The 24914-nt window shown below is 39.3% G+C and overlaps 1 protein-coding gene across 2 annotated transcripts in view; it reads left to right on the top strand.

Annotated features, from left to right (window-relative positions):
• Positions 1-24914, top strand: part of GMDS (GDP-mannose 4,6-dehydratase) — a 775818-nt gene that overhangs the window by 451288 nt on the left and 299616 nt on the right. For both annotated transcript variants that reach the window (XM_036888688.2, XM_057493757.1), the window contains exon 7: positions 17715-17842. In XM_036888688.2, the coding sequence (XP_036744583.1) occupies positions 17715-17842 (128 nt within the window). The remainder of the gene's footprint in view (positions 1-17714; positions 17843-24914) is intronic.

The raw sequence follows: 24914 nt of genomic DNA, 5'->3' as shown, positions 1-24914 counted from the left end.
CTGTACTGGGAGCCTTGGGGAAGGAAAGAGCTGTTTCCTGTCTTGAGGGAGGAAAGAGCTGTTTCCTGCCTGTCTCCACTATCAGAGACAGTGGGTCAAGCACACATGTGTATGCCTCCGTGCTTTGCCTCTGTAGCTGTCATAGGTGGGGCCTCTCTCTGTCTGGCCTCATGCCAGGGTAATGACTGCCAGTTTGAATTCCAGGGCTGGCAGGCCAGGAGGAAGGCACACCATGCTGGGTATCACAATGGGTGGCCTCAGAGCTGAATAGCCAGCCAAGGGGATGGAGCACCTGATGCTCCTGAAAGTTCCCAACCTGCTGGCCAGGGCATGCCCATACAACCTTGTCCACCTATCCCTTCTCCTGCACAGTAAGCTCTGTGCAACCCCACCCCTTCAGCAGCCCTCTCGCTGCTAGGAAGTGTCTCAGACTGCCCGCCTTTCCTTTGTCCCAGAGCGGCCAGATGTGGATGGATCCCTTTCCTCCATAAATGGTTGGAATCTCAGTCTCTCAAGTATTCCACCTGTCTTATCTTTCCAACCCCGCTAATCTCCAGAGCACCATGCATAGTAAGTTTGTGCTCCTAAAGCAGATCTCTGGGGCTGGGTGTTCAGCAGTCAGTCCTGGGCTTCCACCCCCTCCCTGCTCCGTTTCTCTTTCTCCTGCCAGTGAGCTGGGGTGGGGGAGGGGCTTGGGTCCCGCATGATCAAGGCTTTGGTACGTTACCCTATTTCGTGAGGTCTGCTCTATTCTCCAGGTGTATGCAGTCTGGTGCAGCCTTCTTTCCTGTTGCTCTTTTAGGTTTAGTTGTATTAACTATATTTTCGTATTATATGTGGTTCTGGGAGGAGTTCTCTGTCTCAACTCTCATGCCACCATCTTGAATCCTGTAAATTTAAGTTTCATAAATGATAAGATTAATTGCAAATTTTTTCAAAATGGCATTTTTTACCCAAAAATTTAGTTTGAAGCAAAGCTTTCTTGTTTACTATTTATTGTGGAATTTTGTTTCCCCTTTAATTGGATCAGGTAAGGATACAGAAGTATTCAACTGCTTAGATTCAATCCAGGTTTTTCCACTTGCTAAATGAGTGTCTTTTGGCAAGTTCCTCAGTCCGGGCTTGAACTTAGTTTTCTCATCTGTAAAAACGGATGGGTAATAGTTTCACTTAAGATTGCTCTGAGCATTAAGGAAAATAATATAAGTAAAATTAAAGTTATTACCACATTGTTATTGTTGTTATTATTTTTATTACCATCGCTACTGCTGATACTCCATCTGGAAGGGGGCCAATATGTGCCACTTCACAGTTTCATATGTGCTATTAATAAAAAGGAATAATATGGGGCAATCAATAAAGGGACAGACAATTTGTCTTTCCTGAGCAAGTTAAAAGATTAAGCTTTTAGAATTTGGTAACTGGTAATTAAGGTAGATAAGATATGAGAAAGTAATTCACAGAACACTGAACATGAAGTATTGGTAAGAATAAGTTTCTGCACTTCCATGATTTGTGGGATGTTTAATTGCCAGAATTCATTTGAAGACTAAAACTCTGAGCCAAAAAGATAGTTAGAAATCAAAAAAGATCTTCTACATAGAGAATTTAAAGCTCATATTGCTCTCCTATGCTCACCATTTGCAGGAGAAAACTCATTCTACAAGAAAACATTGGTTACAAAAAAGATAAAGGAGATGAGAAGAGAGCCACAGCACTCTAGGCCCAGAGTAAACACTGTGGGAGGTGCAGTGGAGGAGCCAGAGCCCTGCTTAAAAACCAGCCGAAAATGACTCAGTGATTACATACAGTGGTTGGCCTATACATAAGCCAATGCCCCACTTAGTGATGAACCGGAAACAAACTAGCAGGGCAGGCCCACCAGCAAGAGGCACAGTAAGGAACATCTGCGTGGAACAGAAAGTTCTTTAGTTAAGTTCATTGTATGCTGAGGGTAAGGGAGTATTGGCCATTCTTGCCAGAACAGCTGCATATCCTTTATAGTTTGTTGGACACTTGCAAATACGCTCATAGCAAGTATGGTCTAAGCTTATACCAAACTAAGATGAAGAGTGGGATTGACAACCCCTTGAAGTTAAGACACATACCAGAGTATGACAAAGGAGAGATGGTGCAAATGAGGGCAGCATAGGCTTTTGTTTTTATTCATTCATTCATTTATAAATAAAGAAACTTGTAAGACTAGGGATCTAGAGATACAAGAAATACTCCTTTGGATATCAGATGACAAGCTGAGACCATCAGTTAGGAAGGGGCATCTTGCCTACCTCCATGGGGAGCTGTGTTCCCCTGTGGAAGAAAGCTCAGGGCCTGTGCGGCTCTGACTCAGAGGATCAGAGGGCAAGTAGTTGTTTTAAAGGGTACTGGTGACTGCAGCTTCTCCTTATAGAAGTTTAATGCCAAGAGGATGATAACTTCAGACAGCTGGTTTTGAGAATATTTAACATTTCCCAGGGTGTCCTAGATTTGCTGGGAGTCAGGAGGTTGGGGTGATGAGTCAGCAAAAGTTACACCCTAATGCTGCTCTGATCTCCTTTGTAGCTACAGTCTGATGGAATCCTGAGGTGTCGTTTCCTCAATACATTTAATAAACTGTGCTTGGGTCTTAGTAGGGCTTGGGCTCAGCTGCTCCCAAGAAGTCCTTTACTATCTATCTTACTCAGTCCTAGCTTAATGAGCACTTCCAAGTATTGTTATACACACTTTCCTGGTCTGGACAGACCCTAATGATGGGTAGAGTAAAAATTTCCAGAGTGAGCAAACCTTAACCTTAAAGAAGGCTTGTTTCTCTATTCCAGAATAGGCATATCATTACAATCAAACTTTTTAAATGTCTAGTAAATTTAAAATTTTTTAAAAGGCACTAAGGCAGGATGTACATGAGGATAAGTAGCCCATAATGGGATGCAATTAAGGAAGTGAAAATACAGTCTGATCACAAAGAAACACTTCCTGGCCATGGGAAAGGTACGTATGCAGCATAATTTTGTCAATGAAGTAGGGGAAACCCCATTACCCACAAGATGTTAAAGAACGCTGGGTTGAATAGACAGGAAACGTCTCAAACCCAGCCCAGGTGCCTCTTATAGACCTAACGATGAATTTATACAAAAGGAGCAAAACCTATTTTTAAGAGGAAGGAGTTTCTCAGAGGAGTGCTGATTAATTTTATTGGAGGAAGACAAAATGAATATTGTGAAGAACCTTAGTAGTAATGTGGGCAGTAGTACATGTGGGCAGCCATAGGACTCTGCACACCCTCAGGAATTTGTGACAGACATTTAATCTGAAGTGCTAGATGTTTAGGAATGTTTCCTATACCTGAAAACAAAGGGAAATATTGCTAATAGGAAGCAAATGTAAGGCAAGAAAGTGAAAATTAAAAAAAAACTGAATATAATCTTCTACAACCAGCACTATAATGGGCTAATATACCATAAAGAAAAAAATGACATGTATACCTCTCTCTAACAAATGAACAGAACTTGATAGACACAGCTGAATACCGCTATGTTAATAAAGGTCAAATGGTTATGAAAATGAAATTGATTTTCTAGAATAAATTTGGGGTGGGGGCTGCAGGTACTGAATGTTCCCCGTGAGTTATGCCACAGGATCTGGGTGGCATCTCCATCAGGAGGAAAGGTTGCTGGGAGTGGTTACCTTTTGCTTTGAAGCCTTACATCGTTGGCGTTCACACATTGTTGTCCTACCACAAACTCCCTCTTTCCTCAGCTCACCCTGGGGCCACTGTCCCCAAAACCTGTGACAGTAGCTTTTTGTTTTTAGCATATTCCCTTTTCCCTCAACTGGATTCTGAGCACTTTAAGGCTGGACTGTTAAGTACAAATCATTCTGGAGAAGTTTAGCGTGCTCAGCTTGCATTTGTGAAAGTTTTAATTTAGGGGACTATTAGTAATACTAATAATGATAATGGTAACAAAGAAGGTAGCATTTAGCTCTTACCATATGCAAGGTACTCTGTCACTGATTTCTTTTAATCCTCATTGAAAAAGCAGGTGTGGATATATCCATTCTATGGGTGAAGAGACACTGGCTACAGTGACTAAATTACCTTCCCATTCATAGTAAGGGAAGGTTACCGCATTTGAACCCAGGCAGCTTGACACTAGAATCCCTGTGATTATTCATCACGTTCTGCAGCCCCAAGGCAGCCTGTCTTCAGCCACACTTCATTCCCCAAATGAGTTTTATTTACAGCAGCTCCCTTTTTTGACCCTCAGGTTTTTCTCAAGAACTTTATTCCCATTTGACATTTTGTTGTTTCTTGTTTACTTTCCTTTTTTTTCTTTTTATAGTTTTGCTATAAAAAAATGAAATAATGGAGCAAAGTATGAAAGCAAATCCTTTCACCTAAATTTTGACATTAGTTATTTTTTCTAGAATTTTTTATAGTTGACATAGAAACAGGGGTAATATATGACCATTTATCTTGTAACTCAGTCTATTATCTATCAAAAACTGTGTTTCATGCTAGTTAGTGTCTAGAGACTAGGGAATACTATAGCAATGATACTGCTGAATGATAACTAACCACATTTTAAAGAATTCTTTATATTGTTTATATACTTGTATATAATTGTTAAATCTCCTTTGCTGATATGACAATATTTTGTTCTTACAAGCTGATTTGAATATTGAGTTTTGCAGGCACAGACTTTCCTTTTGTGCCAATCAAATAAGGTCTTCAGGAGCATCATGTGGAGACTCTAAAATTCAAGACAAGACTGCTTGGATCAAAAAAAAAAATTCAGTAACAGTTTATCTTCTTGCATATTATGGCCCATCTCAAGCATGTCTTAAATAAAACATCTTATCTAACACTATTAGTCTGGGTTCTCCAGAGAAACAGCACCAACAGGAGATATCTGTACATGTATGTGATGTGGTATAAGGGGCTGGTTGATGATTCGGGAGGCCGAGAAGTCCCATGGTCTAATGTCACCAAGGTGGAGATCTGAGTATCTTTCCAGTCTGAGTCCAAAGGTGTGAGAACCAGGGAACTCATGGTGTGAGTCCAAGTCTAAGGGCAGGAGAACACCAATGTCCCAGCTCAGCAATTAGGCAGAAGGAGAGGGATTCTTCCCTCTACCTCTGTTCTGTTCAGGCCTCCAAGGGAGTAAATGCGACCCACTCACATTAAAGAGGGCAATATGCTTTACTCAGTCTACTGATTCAGTCAAATGCTAATCTACTGTTTAGCCAAATATCTGGGCACTCCGAGGCCTGGTCAAGTTAGCACATAAAAGTAACCATCCTACTGACTGAATGTTTGTCTTCTTTTCTTTAACATTACCTAAATTTCCAGGATATGGAACTCAGGCTTCCCTCCCTATGGTATTGTAGACCTGGTTTTCATCACTGCTCTGCATGCCTCTGAGCGACACTGCTGCGGCCCTGTTTGCTCATCAGGCATCCCGGGCCTCCAGCTGAGAACCCAAGTAGATGAGGGATGTCAGGAAGGCATAGATGGGAGGCAAGGAGAGAGACTGTGTAACAAATGAGAAAGTCACGTTGTCCCTTCCTTGTTTTCTTCCGTCCTATAATATTATGCACATATTCCACATCAACAATTAAGGCACCGTTAACTGACTAGCATCCAGCACTTAGAGGTCATCCTTTATCTCTAATAATTCTTGCCATGGAGTCTGACCCTTCTTGAAAAATATTTCAATAAACTGAAGTCCAAACCAGGTATTAGCAGCAGTTACAGAGGAGGCAATGTTAATTTGCTTTCCTTGAGTGAAAAAAAATACCATTTGTGCTCATTTGTTTGTAGGCCACTGCTTCCCTGTGATGGAAGAGAACAGCAGAAACTGTATCGTGAGAGCCGAGTGGAAGGGATTTTCATTTTGCAGACATTTGTCCCCATTATCTATCAGATGAGGAATGTGAATCAAAGGCCTTTTGAAGATTTTCTTTCTTTGCTTTCTTCACACTGGAGTGACCATAAGCCTGTATTATATTTTTAAAATTACTTTTGATGTGAAGTAACCCTGCTTTACTTCCCAAATGTCACTACAGTTCCAAGTCAAGATCGAAGCTAAAGAAAAAACTTAATTCAAACTATTTCAGTATGAGCATTGCCATCCTGTGAAATAATTGTCAATTCTGTAATGCAGCCCAAACATAATACAGAATGATGTGGGATAAATCACTTTTTTAATGTAGTAAATAGTTTCTATAAAAAGGAATTGATTTCAAAAGATGCTATACATATCTCTGTAATATATCCAAGCATTTGTCATTCTTATATAAATTGAATATATTCTCCCATGACAGAAAGTTTGATCCTTCTGCATTATATTCCTCGTCTCTCGCTGCCCTCTCCCACTCCCACCTCTTACTATGGAGGTAAAAGTAGTACACAGAGGTCCTGACAGTCATGGAAGCTGAGAAGAAATGCTGAACAAAGTGTGTCAGAGGAGAGAGAGGCTACTTTGTATGACCAGATAATTTCTTCGTCATTTACTGATATCCAGTATTACCTTTATGCTTACTTGAGTTCATGTTTTGTAGAACAAACATTCCAGTTTAAGAGTTTAATCATTCCTGAGAATCTTGAATTGTGACAAAAGAAATAAAAGAACTAAATTCATTATGTGCTAAATTTACCAAGGAAAGATATCTTAGTTCTTAATCTGTTGAATACCCCTACTTCCTTCATCCTCTATTCAAGAAATGTTATTGAACACCTGTCATGTGATAGGCACTACTATTCTAGACACTGGAGAGAGAAATGGAGAATGGGTGTGACTGGAGAGAGCTGTGAGATGGGAAAGGGGCAGGAGGAGAAGCTGGAAGGTGGCAGGTGACAGCTCACACAGGAATACTGTTGCCACTGGGGAATCTACAAACTAGGCAGCCACCACATGAGAGTGTCCAGCAAGTAGAGTCAGGAGAACTTGAGCCGCTGACTGGAGGATGTGGATGAGGAAGGAGTCAGGGAACTCTGGGGAGCTGGAAGACGGTGAGCCCATCCGTCCAGCAGTGGCATCCAAAAAAGTCATGTCAGCTGAGGTACAGGTTCTGTCTCCTGAGGTGACCAGGAGGAGGCCTGACTGGGAACTTGGAGGCACATAGAACATAAACCAGGAGCAGGAGCTTAGCTTGAATTGGAGAGCATGAGAGTTGCTGTGTCCTCCCCAGCATTGTGAGGCCAGGCGTGGGAGGAAAAGGGAGTTGGGGGTACAGAGCATGTGAAGTGAGGCAGCTAGGAGAGCAAAGGAATTAAGGGCTTTAGTAAGGAAGTGGTCAAAGTGATGGATCATAATATGAAGGGGTGAAGACAGGGACGGAGTGATGAGGAGGCTGGGAGCTGCCATGTGCTTGGAGAGCAAGTGTGGCACAGCAGCGAGTGTGGGCCTGGTGGATGTGGAGGAGAAGCTGCAGTGGAGCGGAGTGTTGCTCTCAGATCTTTGTCTGCAGTTTGTTCTACCCACCCTCCCTCCCATGCCCACAGACGAGCTGCCTGCAGAGCCCAGCATCTACCTGCTCCTGTCTGTAGTCACTTCAAAGGTATGCCACCAGCAGTTTTCCACCTCTGTCCTGCATGAGTCTCTCCTTCATTACTGGATCTTTCCCTTCAGCTGGAAAGATGCTGTTTCTCCCACTTTGAAGTAAAATCTTCTCACTCTCACCTCCTTCTCTCCTTGATAGCGAAAGTCCTCTAAGGAGCTGTCTGTGCTGTCTCTAAGGGCTCTCCTCCATTCTCTTGTGAGCCCTGCCACCCATCGGGCTTTAGTCCCATTCCTCTGAAGCCCCAGTCAGGGCGGCCAGTCACCTTGAGGCTGCCATTCCCAGGGCTCCTTCTGCCAGCCCTTGGTCCTCCCTGACTGTGTCGGTGGCAGCAATCTGCAGCCCCTGGGCCCTGCTGCCCAGCCTTCTGGACTCTTCCATGCTCTCTTCTCCCATCAGCTTCACGGCTGCTTCCTCCTCATCTGTTTGACCTCTAAATGCTGTGGTGTCAGTGTACTTAGTTCTTGCATCGTTTCTGTTTTCTTGCTCATTTCCCCCTCTTCGTGGTCTCAGCCAATCTCAGGACTTGAAATACCATAGACACATCAATGGTTCCCAAATGTGTGCTTTCCCTAGACCCTCCTTGGGAGGCCAGACTCATATATTCATTTAGACTTTCAGTGAAGACTCACCTTGTCTCACGTTTTAAATGTTTCATGTTCATTAGTTCCCTGATAGTTTGGTCAGTGGATCTAATGAATAGACTTAATAAAGTAGCACAGTGTATCTGTGAGTGTGGTTAGTGTTTATATAAATTTGTTTTAATTTTGTGGCGTTTTGTCTTTTGTCGAGTTGGTTTGTTTGACTAATGCCATGGTTCTCAATGAGGGGCAGTCTGTCTTCCCAGGGGACATTTGGTGATGTTTGGATACATTTCTGGTTGGGAGGGGGTGTTTCTGGCTTCTAGTGGGTAGAAGCCAAGGATGCTGCTAAGCACTCTTGAACCCCAACAGCGCCCAACATAAAGGAATTATCCAATCCCAAATATTAATATTGCCTAGCTAAGAAACCCTGAAATGAAGATATATGAATTTGAATTACCTAACTCTCAGTACAAAAGGCATTGAACATTTGATGAAATAGCGTGGTAGTTTGAACTTTTCACTTTAAACGCATATTTACAGATAGTTACCAAAAGGTGGTAGCTATCCCCAGCAAATGCTCATTGTGAATGGTCCTCTTATAAGCCTGAGATTTCTTTAAGCATGCCTGTTGGACTTTGAGTACCTGCAGTTAAATAGTGTTGCTCTTGGCAGGACTTGGTGAGCAAATGAGGTATGAGCTCTCTGATCTCCGTCGTCTGCTCAGTCAGCCGTGACCTTCCCAGCGTCTCTTCTTTCTACACCCTGTCTGCGTGAGCCATGGCCCAGGCAGTTCTCAGCAGGGTGGCCAGAGATGAACACAGGGGGGAAATGCCAGGCCTCAAGGCGGAGGTTCATGTGGGGTTCAGGATAAATTGGAATGATTTCTGTTTTTCAATGAATATTGTCCAAACTATCTTGTACTTTATCTAACTCCAAAAAATCTGTGAATCAAAGGTTTTTGGATGAAGTACTGGGCAATGGAGTAGAACTTTTATCAGAGAAATTGTAGTTGCTTCAAACACTATTTGTGTACTGACAGGGATAGATTTTTACATATATTTATATGTATGTGCTCACACACACATAATTGGGAATACATGTGCACATTCAAACAATAAATATTACCACACACTCAGAACTACTTCGCTTCTTAGCAGTTAGAATAAGTTGCAGGGCCATGATGAAATATACTTGAAAAAGAAGCAGTTTTGTTTTTAATCAACAGAAGAACTGACCCTAGTGGAACTTACTGTGTCTCCCTCACCACTTCTTCCCTTCATTACACTTGATCATCTAAGCTGTCCAATGTTGCAATTTGTATGGGAAAAAAAGAAGAAAATTCTATTGGGGTAATACATTATGATAAAGATTGTGATATAACAGATGATCTAATCAGCTAATTTCTATGGGTGTCACTATTCATGTCTTAAAGTTCAATGCTGAATATTTGAAGTATATGTTTTATAAACTTTGTCAGTTCTCCTATTCCTTCAACTTTTTAGTTAGTAGATATTTTGACTAGGAAAATGCTATATTGGTGTACTTTGTAGTAATATAGTAGGAAGTTTAACTTAACAAAGAATATGTATACATATGCCCACACACACAGACATACATTGATGTAAGGATGAGACATAGAAACAAAGCCAGGAAATTAGGAATTTGGCTTTAGTTATTTATCTGAGCCTGCCTCCTGTGTGTGGACCCTGGAATGATCTCATGGCAGGTCTTGATCTGGAAGTGAGGCCCAGTGTAAAGGGGAAGGACCACAAAGACAAGAGTATCTTCTGGTTCAGAATTTCTTTAGGAAAAAAAGTGTTGTTTGCCTGGTATATTAAAAATCATTACAAATAATTGTATTTGAGCCAGAGAAATAGTGTGAGCAAAAGAATTAGACCAATTACAGATTTATATGTATATTTTTAAATATGTACATTTATTTTACAGATATACTCCATAGAAAAGAAAAGATAAAAATCAAATTTTTCCAAATATCTACAATGAAAATAAAAATGACATGTTCTCTGTAGCACACTGCATCCAGATAGGCAGAACAAATAAGTTGCTTTATTTCTCTAAATCTGTTTTTACCTTCCTAGCAAATCTCTCCCACTAGTTGGTGGGGACCACTGGGGACACCAAAGTGGTAACCAATCCTGTTCCCTTAGTGCAATGTGGTGACTTTAATCAGCCTTTACAGAATTCTCAGACCCTTTTTAATTAGAAGGCTCAGTTTCTGTCCTGAGACAGCAGCAGAGTGGATGGTCAAAATTGTATTAACCTGGGGACTGGGGAAAGGGATGACAGGTCATAGGCATTAGTATCTCCTGTCTTCCATCAGAAGCAAACACAGACCCTCTCAGGAGGAAACCATCATTCACAGACACGTCCTTCCAGTAGATCAAGATTACTGAACGTCAGCTCTTAGTGTCACTAAAAGCACAAGGAAACGAGCCACCATCAAAGTCAGCAGAAAAAAAAAAAGAAATTGGTCCCCCAAGAAATTTAAATATTGGCATTATCAATTCAGGATATAAAATTGCTAAGACATGTTTAAGTAAATAAAATGATAAATCATAAATAAAAAGGCAATAACAGAATATAAAAATGCCCAAGCAGGTTTGAAAAAGTACCAAAGAGAAGTTTAGATATAAAAAAAATTTTTTGAAATAAGGAATTAAGTTAAGTGGCTGACTTACCTATTAGACTGCTGAAGGAAAATTATATGAATCTAAGGAGGTTACCCAGAACATTGAAGAGCAAAGAGATGAAAATTATAAGCAAGGGAAATTAAAACATTGGAAGGTAAAATGAGGTCTGACATTCTTTCCCAGAAGGAAATAGAAAGAAAAAAAAATAGGAAAAAGAAAATAGACTGAAGAAAGGCAATATCTGAAGAGATGGTGAGAAATTTCCAGATCTGATATAAGAAACACAGATACAGAAGTACCATATACACCAAGCAGACAACTTCAGAATACCAAAGACAAAAAGAGCATCTTTAAACTAATGGGAGGGAAAAAGGAAGGTCTACAAGGGAATGATGGCTGTAATGGCCATTTGCTTATCAAGAACAAGAAATGGGAACCAGAGACAGAGGAATGATACCTTCAGCATGCTAAGAAGAAATAATTTTCAATCTGGAACCATGTAATTAGCACCACTACCTTTCAAATGTGAGTCAGACAATTTTGCTGTATTCAAGGCACTTCTAAAAAATACGTTTTAAGAAGAAAGGAAATTATGTCAGAAGAAAGATTCAAGGAGAAATGATGAGAAAAGAAATTGGTAAATACAGCAATATATGCAGCATTTCCAGTCTAAAGTTATCAATAGATGTGTATCCTCTGAACCAAATAGACCCAGGGAGCTCAGGCCCATGTGGGACCTCAGCGCAGCACTGCTGGTACAAACCACTCCCTTGCCTGGTGGCCAGGGAGTGGCACTAGCCCCAGACCTGGCTCTTCCTAGTGTCTGCTGCTGCTAGAATTCATGGGTTTGTCTTTGCTTAGGCTTCTGGTGAGAGTCTGCCTCCTTGGCATTGTGGACTGTAGATCCACTGCCTCACCTTACATTAGGTCCCTGGCCTAGGTGGTCTCATCTGCAGGCCTTAACTACAGAGCATCCTCCCCTCACACTCAGGCTCCTCCGGGTGCATGGTGGGCCTGCAGGCTCTCAGGCCACAGCTCATGCCCTGTGGGAGGGCCTTGCATCATTGCTAGTGTATCTTGACACAGCTGCCCCAGGACGGTCTGGGTGGCATCCTAAAGAGATGACTTCAGACTCTCCACTATGAAATAGAGTAAGGGTGCCTCCTCTCAATTTCTTCAACCTATGTTACTTTTTATCTCACTCATCCCAGAACGCCTAGACTGAAACACCAAACACTCGCCTCTCCCACCTCTGCTCAGGTCCTCTCCCAGCCTAGAGAGGGAGCACTGGGACCCGCTCCTTCCATGCTGGCTTGTCCTTCTCACAAGGACCACAGGCTACATGCCTGCCCATCAGCACCTGTGCGAGAAACTTAGGGCTGAGACCACACTTGGTTTTTGATACACAAAAATTATTTAGAAAATTACTTCAAATTTACGGTCTTGGTATAGAATCCTATGATAGGGGTGAATATTAACTGTTTCTTTTTGACTATCTGATGTAGCTTTTCAGTCTTTCCCCAGCCTTGGGCTAACTGGGGGGAAGGTCATGTAAAGAGAATTTTTTTTAAGAAAAGGCCTTATTCTTTAAAAAAAAAACTTATCACAGTAAAAATAATATATCTAAGACAGTAAACATTTATAACTACTAGAAGCACTTCACATTGATCCAGTATTCTACAGCCTTTGAACTGCAGTATCTCATTTGAACCTTAGTGTTTTATTATTCTATTTCATAGATAAGGTAACTGAGAATTTAAAATACTTATTAAAGATAATAGCATAGATGAAGGAACGGAATAAGTAACTTACATCATGTATAGCCCTAGTTCCGATATTCTACCCCAGAGACCCTGCTCTTCACCTCAGTTTGGATACTGAAGCGGCAGCCTGTGTCCGGATCCTGAGGTGGTGTTCAGGCCCTGTTCCCAGCTAGGGCCCCTCAGCACTCACCCATCACTGGTGCTCTGGAGCTTTCCCTTCACCTTAGTGCTTCTTGGAGACTCAGCTTGAATTTAAGTAAATAATAATACTGTTTTATCCCAAGTGTCTTGTTTTTGGTGTGTGTGAAACTGGAAGTTTTTTTGAGAAAGTGGTGGCAGTTTTTCTTGTTTGCTATATTGCCGACAGAAATTCTGTTCTACTCATTCTATTGAGACTAGTAACACAGTCTCAACCTTAGAACTGATATTTGAACTAAAACCCCTCTAAATTGATCTTTCTTATGAACATACATTTATGTGGGTATTCTACTTTTCCTAGGTTAATGAGTTTACATTGAAAAGGTTAAGAAATGTTTATTAGTGCTTTCAGTGTGTGTGCCTGCATGCCTGCCTTTGACTCTTTATTTAGATCTGTTCTTAATCTTGGACTTTTCAGAATCAGAGAACTGCACTGTGGGTTAAAAGAAAAGCACCAGGCAGGCAGGCAAGCAAGACAAGCTCTGGTCAGGCATGGCCACTTGTCCCGACATGGGGAGTCGCTCAGTCTCTCTTTGCCTCACTTTCTTCCTCTCACATTTGGGATGCTTGGACACAGTAACCTCTAAGGTCTCAGCCCTAATGTATACTGATTTTATATAATTTGCTTTTAAAAACAGAGTTTTGTGTGATAAGGAGTAAAAATGAAGAGAACAAATTTTTTAAGATATCATTTTAAGCCTCTCCTAAGAATTAACTAGTGAAACAGATGGTAACAGTAATAATGTTTAAAATTAATCTGAAAATGAAAGTAAGAAAACAATTTCATTTACAATAACATCAAAAAGAATAAAGTAACCAGGAGAAAAATTAACAAAGAAATGCAAAACTTATTGTCTGGAAACTTCAAAACATTGCTGAAAGAATTTTAAGAGTCATAAATAAATGCAGAGACATCCTGTGCTCATGAATAAGAAGATAGAATATTGTTAAGCTGGTCCCCATATTGATCTGCATGTTCAACACAAACCCTATTAAAATCCCAGTTGACTTTTTTGCAGAAATTAACAAGCTGATCCTAAAATTCATACAGAAATTCAAAAGACTCAGAATAGCTAAAGCAATCTTAAAAAAGAGCAGAGTTGGAAGACTCACACTTCCTAATTTTAAAACTTGCCTTAAAGCTACAATAATTAAGAGTGTATGGTAGTATCATGAGGATAGGTATATAGATCAGTGGAATCAAATTAAAAGTTAGAAATAAACCCGCACATCTATTGCTAATGGATTTTTGACAAAAGGTGCTGAAACAATTCCAAGGGGGAAACAGAATAACCTTTCCTACAGTCTTAGGACAGCTGTATATTCACATGTAAATAGATGAAGTTGGACCCTTTCATTATACCATAAACAAAAAATAATTGAAAATGAATCAAAGACCTAAATGTAAGAACAAAAAACATAAAATGCATTTTAAAAAATGGGAGAAAATATTCATGACCTTGCGCTAGGCAAAGCCCTGTTTAGTTGACACCAAAAGCTCATATTATAAAAAAATAAAGACAAATTGGTTTTCATCAAAACTAAAAAAATGGGCATCAAAAGGCATCATCAAAAATGTGAAAAGAACCTACAGAATGAGAGAAAATATTTGTAAATTGTATATCTGCTAAAGGTCTTAGATCAAGAATATATAAAGAACTCTTACAACTCAATAATAAAAAGTAACAAAATTTTTAAATGGGCCAAAGCTCTGAATAGACATTTCTACAAAGAAGATATAGAAGTGGTGAATAAGCACATGAAAATATAGATTATTTTGGCTCAATATCATTAGCCATCAGATAAATACAATGAGATACACAATGAGATAATACTCAGTACCCACTAGGATGACTGTCATCAAAAAGATAAACTGTAACAAGTGTTGGGGAGGATCTGGAGAAATGAGAACCCTAGTTCACTGCTGATGGGCATGTAAAATGGTACAGCCACTTTGGAGAACAGTCTGGCAATTCCTCAGTAGGTTAAACATAGAGTTGCCCTGTGACCCAGTGATTCCACCTCTAGGTATATACTTAAGAGAAATTCAAATATAATGCCTACACAAAAAAACTTCTGTATAAATGTTCATAGCAACATTATTCACAATAGTCAAAAAATGGAAACAACTCAGATGTCCATCTACTGATGAGTGAATAACTAAACAGTGGTATATCCATGTAATAGAATACTACTAGGCCATGAAGAAGGAATGAAATAATGATTCATGCTGTAACACAGATAGACCTTGAAAATGTTACGCTGAGAAATCAGTCACAGAAGACCATACATATTATATAATTCTGTTTATAAGAAGTGTTCAGACTAGGCAAATCTATAGTGACAAAAAGTGGATTAGTGGTTTTCAGGGCTAGGCACTTGGGGAAAAATGAGTAATGACTTTAAAGGGTACACGATTTCTTTTTGGTGTGATGGGTGTTCTAGGATAGATTGTGGCGGTGGCTGCCATCTCTGTGAATACACTAAAGTTGGATTGTACACCTTGAATCATACGGTATGTGAGTTATTTCTCAAGGAAATGATTATAAATAACATGAAAAGTTAAATTTTAGGCTCTAGAAATTTCAAATAAATTTGACTAGTTACCCAAGGTATCTTTTAGATGGAGATAAGAAAGGCTTCCACACCTCCTAGCATGTCATTTTGTCCTGGGAACATAAAAGCCAGGGCTTTATAGTTACAGAGACACTGATTTGGATCCTGTTTTAGAACAGCCAGTTGTATAGCTTCTTTGTATTTTGGCTTCCTCATTTACAAAATGGGAATGATAGTTCTTAACTCATGAGTTGCTCTGAAAATTAAATGAGTTTCTGCAGATTGCTTAGCACACTGCCAAAGCGATAGCCATCATCTGAGGGTTATGGTTGTGGTCATTGCAGGGTTGTAGTAAGAGTTTAAAGAGAAACGCTTGCTGAAAGGCATCTTCCCTGTCTTCTCATGTGCTTTTCCTTCTGTCTGGAGCACTGTCTCTGTCTCACAACTTAAGGAATTCCTTTGTGACCTCACTAGGAGACTCAGTTCAGGTTTCTTTTTCTGGTGGGTGTTTTCTGACTACATGCAGCCTCAGAGTTACTGGCCCTGACTGTTTCCATCCTTGCAAACCTGTCACCTCACTTCTGGCAGCACTGATTTATTTGTCTGTCTTACCCTCACTCTACTACTTGAGAGTAAGGGCTGCTGTTCCAGTCCTGCATCCCCGGCTCAATGTGTGCTGCTTGGCACGGCTCCGTTAATACTGGGTATAAGAATAAACAGTGAGACTTGGGCCTAAGCAGGCTGTTTGGACAAAGTCATGTGCTTCCACTGGACTCTCAAGCATTCATTTACTGGTATGCAGAATAATCTGAACTATGTTGTGTTGGAAACTTCCTTCAGTGGTTGGCATCACTAGCTTATACTTTAGGATGTATACTGTAGATGATAGTATAGTCCTGGCATTAAAATAGAAGGATAAACATTAATAATAAATATTTAATTTTTACTACTTATTTTTTAATTTAACACTTGATTATAAATGTAAAGTTATTTGTTATAAGTCAATAGAAAATAAAAGATTGCTAATTGGTAATAAACTGAGAAGGATTGCATCTAATAAAATTTCTTCATTTGAAAGACTCTTCTTTGAAGGAACTCTGTGTGTTTTATAAACCGCCATAGGAAGCTGAACTTTGGATTTCTTACTATAGTCATGAAATGAAATTTGGATTTCCATGGAAGTCCCATTGTCATTTTTAATGACGGCCTGGCATAAATGTGTATACTGAATTTGTGTAGTAAGTGACTCTAGCATATGCTTGAACTTGCACTGGGCCATAATCTTCCCAAAATTTAATTTAAAGAAACTATTTAGAAAAATTCTCCATAATCCTGTGCCAGTTTCCCTAGAAGCCAGATCTTTCATCACAACATTCACCTCCCTGTTTCATCTGTAAAAGAACAAAGCTAAAGTTATTGAAATGTGATAAATTATAATAGTAATCTGTCTAAACTGGATGAAGCCTTATTGACTACCTCATATGTGTGTTATTACATTGAGAATTCGGCATTACCTGGTGTTTTGTGATAACCTTACCTAGATACAGAGGCATGGATAAAATTATTTCAAAGGGGCTTTTAATTTTATCCTTCCTTGTGATCTTTTAAAAGTAGATAGAGGCTTTCATTAAAGACAAGAGAACATTAAAATAATTCCACTTCTTTCTTTAATTTATGGCACCTTTTATCTGATAATTTCAAAATATTTATGTGGAATTCAGGAGTTTATTCCTGTAGATAACACTTAAATAAAATTGGAAGGTGGCATTGCAGTAAGTATGGTACAGAGAAACTTTTGAATTGGAACTGTGTCATGGTTTGGATGGCTTTTACAGGTTTCAAAAGAAGAGTAATCACCACTTATTGGCAAACCAAATGCATTTCTTGTTTGTTACCCTAACCAGTTGTACCCTGTGATTTCGGTCACTCTCCTTTCCCTTTCCTCATGAGCCCAAAAGTAGCCTTATTAAAAAGAATGTACGATGTTTATGTTCTTAAAAAAAATCAGGGTGGTTGTAGATGTCTGTCTTCCATTCTGGCATTTCCTTTTATACAACCTTTTTGAATTTTCTGTTTAAAAACTGGCATTCCAATAGCTTTTCTTTGGCCTAATGCCTGGGTCACATATTGCAGCAGCAAATTAGGAATGTTAAGATGTCCCCCAAAGAAAAATGTTTGTTATGAAAGTAAAGTTGATGTGACACTTAGAATTAGAGCTTCTTAACTTGTCTAAATGACAAGGAATAATCTTATGGTCTTTTCTTTCTTTTCTTTTCTTCTTATTTTAAAGGGGGGAAAAAAGAATGAAAGAAATGCCCAGAGGCTGAGATTGGGTTTGGTTCACCAAACTGTTAAATGTCAAATGTACTCTACTGATAATACATCTTTTTATCTCTCTTTAGGAGCTAATTTTGTTACTCGAAAAATTAGCCGGTCGGTAGCTAAGATTTACCTCGGACAACTGGAATGTTTCAGTTTGGGAAATCTGGATGCCAAACGAGATTGGGGCCATGCCAAGGACTATGTAGAGGTAGGAACTGACTCATAATGGTCTTAAAAACACCTGTATTGGTTGATTTTTTAAATACTATGCCTTCAGTGGAAAAGAATGACGTAGTAGTGGTAACATAAAAATTCCTGCTAATGCAGATACGTTTAAGCCCATACTACTTTCAGTTTAAGATTGGGTGGCTCAGCGTGCCTGTAGATTGCACTGAATGTGATTTGGAGGAGGAAACCTTTCACAGTCCTTTTAATTACTGAAGATGAAGGTGTTCATCAGTGGTTTGGATGATGGGTGAAAAAATGGTTGAACGGTGGTCTTTAGTTTCCAAAGCTGCTTTTTCCTCCCCACTATTTTGCACCTTCTCGCTCTTCCTTGCCCAGTATACACATGACTAACTGTGAAAGACTCTTTGCTGTAAAAGCCCTAGTTCTCAGATCTTCAAGAAATACTAAGTTCACTTTGTATGAATGTAAGACCTTCCGATTTACATTATCCTACTAAATTGCTCAAAGAGTGATATCCTTATGCATCTTTTGATTTCTGCTGTTCAAGAGTCTAGTTATTACCCTACATGCTCCTTCACGTGTGACTTTGCATACCAATGGACTTTGTCCATTAAATAAAGGGAGAGAGGGAGAGATGTTAACAATGGTGCTACTGCAAAATAATGGATATCGTTAAAGAAAAATAAAAGTTTTCATTCTTGGGATTCATATGCACATTAAGTTTTAGTTTGCGTTACATGTGATTTTTCTTTGAACAAATGGTTACGTTTTAATCTGACCCTGATTAGTATGCTTTTAAATATCCACAGTGGTTCTCTGGCCAGACATGACTGAGCATGTTAGTGACGTCGTCTTTTTCCCTGGAGTCAGCTTGTCCTTGTTTAGGTGCTTACAGATTTCCTGTGCTCAGGAGACTATTTCTGTCCTTAATGATTCCTCTCTGGGAAACCGGATCTGGCTTCCTTGTTCATTGATGTGATACAAAAAGAAACTTGAACATTTACAAAAGAAAGCAAACAAGTAGTTCACTTGCTAACACAGAGGTTAGCTTTGGCAGTGTTGTTATTTTTGTGTCTAACAATTAAAAATGTGGACTTGAACACCTAATACTGATTTGTATTATGGACAAAAAAAATAATTCTGATTTTAAAGTTTGTACAGCAATATATAGGTCATTTAAATATGTTCTTTTAAGCTGTAATTTCAATGAAGCATTTTATAACAATAGTCCTTAGGTATATTTTAAGACATCGCATTTAGAAATACAAGAAGCCACACTTCAGAAATTACAAGAAAGTGGAAGAAAGATGTTAGCAGGAATGCTGAAATTTGCTTTTGTCTAACCTACATGGCCATACCTACTTAAAACTATGAGGCAAGTTTTGTAAAAATAAATACATTATTTTTTCAAATCTATGGTTTTGGTGTATAGCCTTCAGCTATCTGCATATACTTAGAGCTACACAGAAGGCTATATAAGTATCCCTCTTTATGCAAACTCTTGTTCTCCAAATTTGGGACCAAATAGTTCAAATTTCATTCTACTATAAAATAGAGTATTTTCGCACCAGGGTGAAAAAGAAATTTGAATTAGAACTTAGATTCTGATAGTGAGAGAAACAACTATCTCAAAATGTTAATAATGCCTATTACTGATTATGTTTTTTTCTTCTTTATTTTTCACACCTTTGAAGTGAATATGTATAAACTTTTTCAATCAAGAGAAAAATCATTTATATTTTAAAAATAGGCAAAAGAAATCCAACAGAAATGCATGAGATGGTTAAATAAATATGTAAGTAATGAGAAAATCTTTTGTGAGCTCAATGTATCTGGAAGGATGCTGCTATTAGCCCACACCCAGGGCCAAAGCCAGCAGTGCTCCTGTGTGTAGTGCAAACCTTGAAACAAAGGGTCCATGTTTGTATTCATTTAAAATGAAAGTATTTTTAAAACATTTTGGCTCAAGGGTTTCAAAATGGTCTTCCGAAATGATGTCGTTTTGAAGACTCCTTGACAAGATGGTGTCTGTACAGCATGCAGAAGCCAAAATAGTCACACAAGAGTAAGATGTTCTGGCCTTGTGGTAATAATACAAAATTTTCAGATTTTACAGAGACAAACATTTGTTGGCATTCAAGGTCTGATTTGTTTCCACAATTTTACAAATGGGTTTTGCATCTTAAGGATTCCCCTGCTGTTCTCACATAACACATGTCAAACAGTGTAAATTACTTGATTTTTTTAAAATGTGCCATTATTCAGAATTCATCATTTGCTATCTCCATTTTAAGAGCTACTACCATCACTTGCACTTCTAAGTGTATTAAAACAAGGTTACTTCAAAGACTTATGGCTGAAAGTAGATGCTGCCAAAATCAAAATTAACAAGCATAAGAATAAAAGAAAAGAGGAGCATTGTTTGTGTAAAACACATCTGCATCCTGGCACTAGCTTTAGAATAAAGAAGCCTTGGGAAGTACAGTTTGAACAAGCCGTAATAGCATCTCATTTATGCATGTTTGTTACATAATCTTTCTTATTTATACACAGATATATTGTATTGGTAAATCTTTAGATTAAGGAATTTATACTTTTTCTTATGGGTGAATTTCCCCGAAGAAGAATAGAGAGCATCTGACGAATAGGTGTGGGTGTGTCAGTGATTTGCTACTCAGCCTTAGACAAGGTTTGATATCTCAATTTACCCATCTGTGAAAAGGACATAATAACAACCCTGTAAAAAAATTAGCATTAATGTGCTGTATATACATGATTAGAATCTACCTCTGTCTTGTAAACACCTTTGCAACAATTTATACAGAGCCATTTCCTGTTGCTGATTCAGGTTCATTAACATCCATTTATAGTCTTGCTTCCTAGATCAAAATGATTTAAAAATTATTTGAATGGGAGAAAGGAATTTCCAACTTCAGAACATAAAAAGTAAATTATATTAACTATACTTCAGAATAAACAAGTTATATGCAGTTATATCTCTTCTAATATTTTATTATAAACATTTTTAAACATGCAGAATTGTTGAAGGAATTTTACCACAAACAGCCATATACCCACCACCCAGATTCTATAATCAACATCTACAATGATTATTGTGTTCTGAGAAAAAATATTACTATTTAAAAATTGCTGTAGTGCTAATGGCTCAGAGCTATTAAATACTCAATTTATAAAAACTCAGGTTATTAAAATTTACATTTCTTATGGGATATAACTGGCAGTTAAAATGAAATATTTTCATATTCTTAAATAATCATGTGACACCACCATTCCCTGTTTTCATGTCTCCCCACTCCATGTACATTGAAGCCACTCCTCATATTCATGAAAACACACTGGGGGCTGTACTACATTCAAGCAAATTCAAGTAGTAAACTTGTACCAGTAGTGCCTGAACACTGCAAAGGAGAGAACCTCTAGCTTCTCAGGGTGGTGTTCTTTCATGTCTTCTACCAAGCACTTAGAATTCTTATAGTTATAGTTGCTACAAATGATAGTCTTTTAAGCTTTGTCCAAAGCCATATTAGCCTGCAAAATGCTGTAATTCACAATGGTAAGCAGATCTCTCAAAACTTACAATAAGTGAATATGCATTGCAGCCTGCTAAGATTAATAAGGTGTTTCCCAAACTTATTTAACCTTGCGACCCTTTTAATGAAAAATAAGTATTTACATGTAGCAGTGCAGAGTTGGGAAAGGGTACCATATGTCTAAATAATGATAGCAGTTTGATTAACAAGGTCCCATGCTGTGATCCCATCTTGATAAAACTATCTGGAAGCCAGCTACAGCCAGAAAATATTGAGAGACAAGCTAATTGATAAGGGCTGGGTTGGGAGTATCTGTAAGCTTTTTCACAGACAGTCCCCTTACTCTGGGGATGTATAGTTACTCAAATGACCTAAGTCTGAGCTCTTTCTAGAACTCAGCAAAAAGCCACTTAGAAAATATAATGAGGTTTTACTGCCAGCAGCTAACAATGCAGGTGCTCCTGAAGAGTTCTCGTGGTCCAGAGGCAATCCAGGGACATCCATATTTTTAGGGGAGAATTTTAGTATCCTATTCCCCCCTACACATGTCTTCCTTCTTCCTTTCCTCCTTTCCTCCTCTTCCTCCTCTTCTTCTTTTTTTGTTTCTTTTGGTAGGGAGCTCAGACTAATAACAAAAAGCTACTTTTAAGTAATATTAATAATTGCCAAATGTTGAGCACTTATTATGTGCCAGAAACTTTACTGAGGACTTTATATACATTATCTTATGTAGTACATACAACAATCCTGAAGTTAGAGAGTGTGTCCTCATTTATGGATGGAAGGACTGAGAGTCAGAGAGGTCAGAGGACATATTCACCCAAAGCTGTGGCCAGGAGAGTGAATGAAGCCAGAACTGTAGCCCAGACTTGGTGCCTAAGCCATGCTCAGAACAACTAATTTACATTGAAGTGAGGGGCACAGGGACATTAGCACTGGGATCAGGGTAACTTTGCATTTCCCACAAAAAGAAAATTAAGCTTCTCTCCCTTCTTTCTTCCTGCCACTTACACAAGGGGAAGAGAAATATTTCGAAGAGTCTAGCAGAGACAGCTGTCAGATCTTGCTGAATTCATTCTATTGATCATATTAGGCAAAGATGCAAAGAGTGGGAAATGGATAGTTAGGTATCCATCTTTCTTCGTCCTTCTAAATGAGTTAACCTTCATTACAGTTACAGTTTATAGTTCTCAGCTTATAACAGAGATGGGGAGCCTCTGGCAGAGGGCAAGTAGACTATTTAAAGAGCTGAGAGGAACTGACCACTGGTTCTCAATCCTTGCTTCCTCATCTATCAGTCTGTGACTAACATTCTGCATCCTGTGTTAATTCACACAAATCTGGAAGGAAAGGATGCCATTTAAGCTTTCTTGAGATTTTGCTGAAGGGAAAGCTTGCTTGTGGCAACACCATCATCAACAAACTGTTTTTTCTTTTTTCTTTTCAAGAGAGTAGCATGGTTTCTTGCTGTGTTCGAGTTCTCTGCAGTGTCCATGGTACCAGTATCTGCTCATTAGGAAGGCTTCAATGAACAGAAATACAGTCATCGTTGCCTTCTTTCCTCTGACCTAGTCTTGATTGGTTGCAGATGACATCACAGGGAGGCCATGCCCCCAAATCTCAGAAACTGTAGGCACTGTTTAAATGGTTTTAATGAATGAAGACTACGTCATCCAGGATAGATTATTCATCAGGTTTTCAGCCACAGGTAATGTAGCAACATGGAGGGGTGAATTTTTAGATCCTATTTTCCACTGTATTTTTAAAATATAAAATTGAGCATCTAACATTACGTTAGAAAAGTAGTTCTTGACAAATGTGTGTTGAGAGAGAATGAAAATGAGTATCGACTGGACTTGCATATTCAGTGGACAGAGTGCCTCTGCAAGTGGGTTAGGAAACTCTGAAAATGCCACTTCCGTTCTCCTGGGTGGCGGTTCACCGCATTAAGGCAGAAGCTCCTGCTCCACCCTTCAGTCACTCCCCGGAGGCTACGAGTCATCACATCACTGTGGATCACAAAGGAACTGCTTGTACCTAAAAAAGGTCATGGTTCTATTCCTGAGAATGAAAGTCCTAGGCAAACCGTGTGAAAAGCTTCTGTTTACTCTTTGGTTATGGTACTCAGTCACTCGCACTTCACATGTACCATGAGACCCCTAAGCCTCGTCCTCCCCGGGGGCCTGCCTGTCCTGCTGCTGTTACCTTCCTCGCTGGCTGCCCTCCTCACCTTCTCCTCTGCCTTCTTCTTCAGTGGTGTCTCCCACTTGGCATCTCCTTCTGCCCACTAATAAAAGCAGGCTGTTTAATTTTAATAGCAAGATTGTTCATGAGATACAGATGTAACTGCCTCTTATAAAATATGACATCACCTGAATTTAGTGATGATTACGCCTGTAGAAGGGATGCACCTTTAATATTAAATGCTCCGTTTATCCACTGAGGCACTCTGGAAAGGGCAAAAAGTATTTGCAGCAAGGTAGTATTTTACGTCATGCATTCCATGCTCACTAACACCCAGAAATCAATCTTTCTCTCTCACACACACCAAAAGTCAAATCCTCATTCCTCTTTCATCCTAAAGTACTGTTTACTACCTATGTATAGGTGCTTCATTAGCAAAAAGTTATTTACCAGGATGACACATTTTGTCCTGACAGAGCCCTAGCCCTGAGCTCCTTTTCTGCAGCCTCCTCAGAATCCTTGGGTGCCCTCTGTTGCTGTTTCAGGAGCCTCAGCTCCAGGGTCCCAGGCGAGGCCTCAGGAGACCCTTTAATACAAACCAGTTAATTTTGCCTTTGCACCCAAAGCCACGAAGCAAAAACCTTTCCAATACAATGTTCTCTAAAGCAGAGACACACATTTTATTTCCTGCTCCTGCCCAGTCCCTACCAGAAAAGGTCTCTTCTGCTTAGTCTCAGCCATGGAATCATAGCAGTGAAGTCTCAAAGCTTCTCCTGTCCTTTCTTTTCAGGTAAAAATGCTTGTTCCCCTTTGTGCATGTTGGGTCATTGCCTTTGTAAGATCTTTTATTTCTTTTTCTGCCTATTGACGTGAGTAAAGCTGGGATAGCTGACGACTTTGTAGAGCAACTAGATCTAAACTCAGGGGAGATCTCTGTGGTGGATTCCTTGATCTGGCCGTTGACTGTCTGCTGGCCAGGCAGCGACTGTGAGCCCAAGGGGCAGGTGCCTTCTGGTAAAGGCAATGCTTTGGCGTAGATACTGTGCAGGAATGAAATGCTTGACTCTGACTTATTAGTTGAATAGCTTTAAAATAGGTCATTGACTTTGTTACATGTTCTTTAACTCTATGCCTCACTGTAGTTAAAGCATATTCAAAGCTACCTTCCTCTTGGGGCCAAATTTCCAAAGAGTTTTCCCACATTACCTTTTAGAGTTGTTCCAGAAACTGTGGAATGTGTCTGCATGCAAGCTAAATATCCCCCAAATGGATGAATTTGGAATACCGTTAAGTGAATATTTTCATTTTAGAAAAGAAATAGACAGGCTTGGGCTTCCACTAAACCTAATTAGTTCA

This window comes from Manis pentadactyla, chromosome 16 (genome assembly GCF_030020395.1).
Source record: "Manis pentadactyla isolate mManPen7 chromosome 16, mManPen7.hap1, whole genome shotgun sequence".
NCBI classification, from domain to species: domain Eukaryota; kingdom Metazoa; phylum Chordata; class Mammalia; order Pholidota; family Manidae; genus Manis; species Manis pentadactyla.
This window is presented reverse-complemented; position numbering and strand designations above follow the sequence as displayed.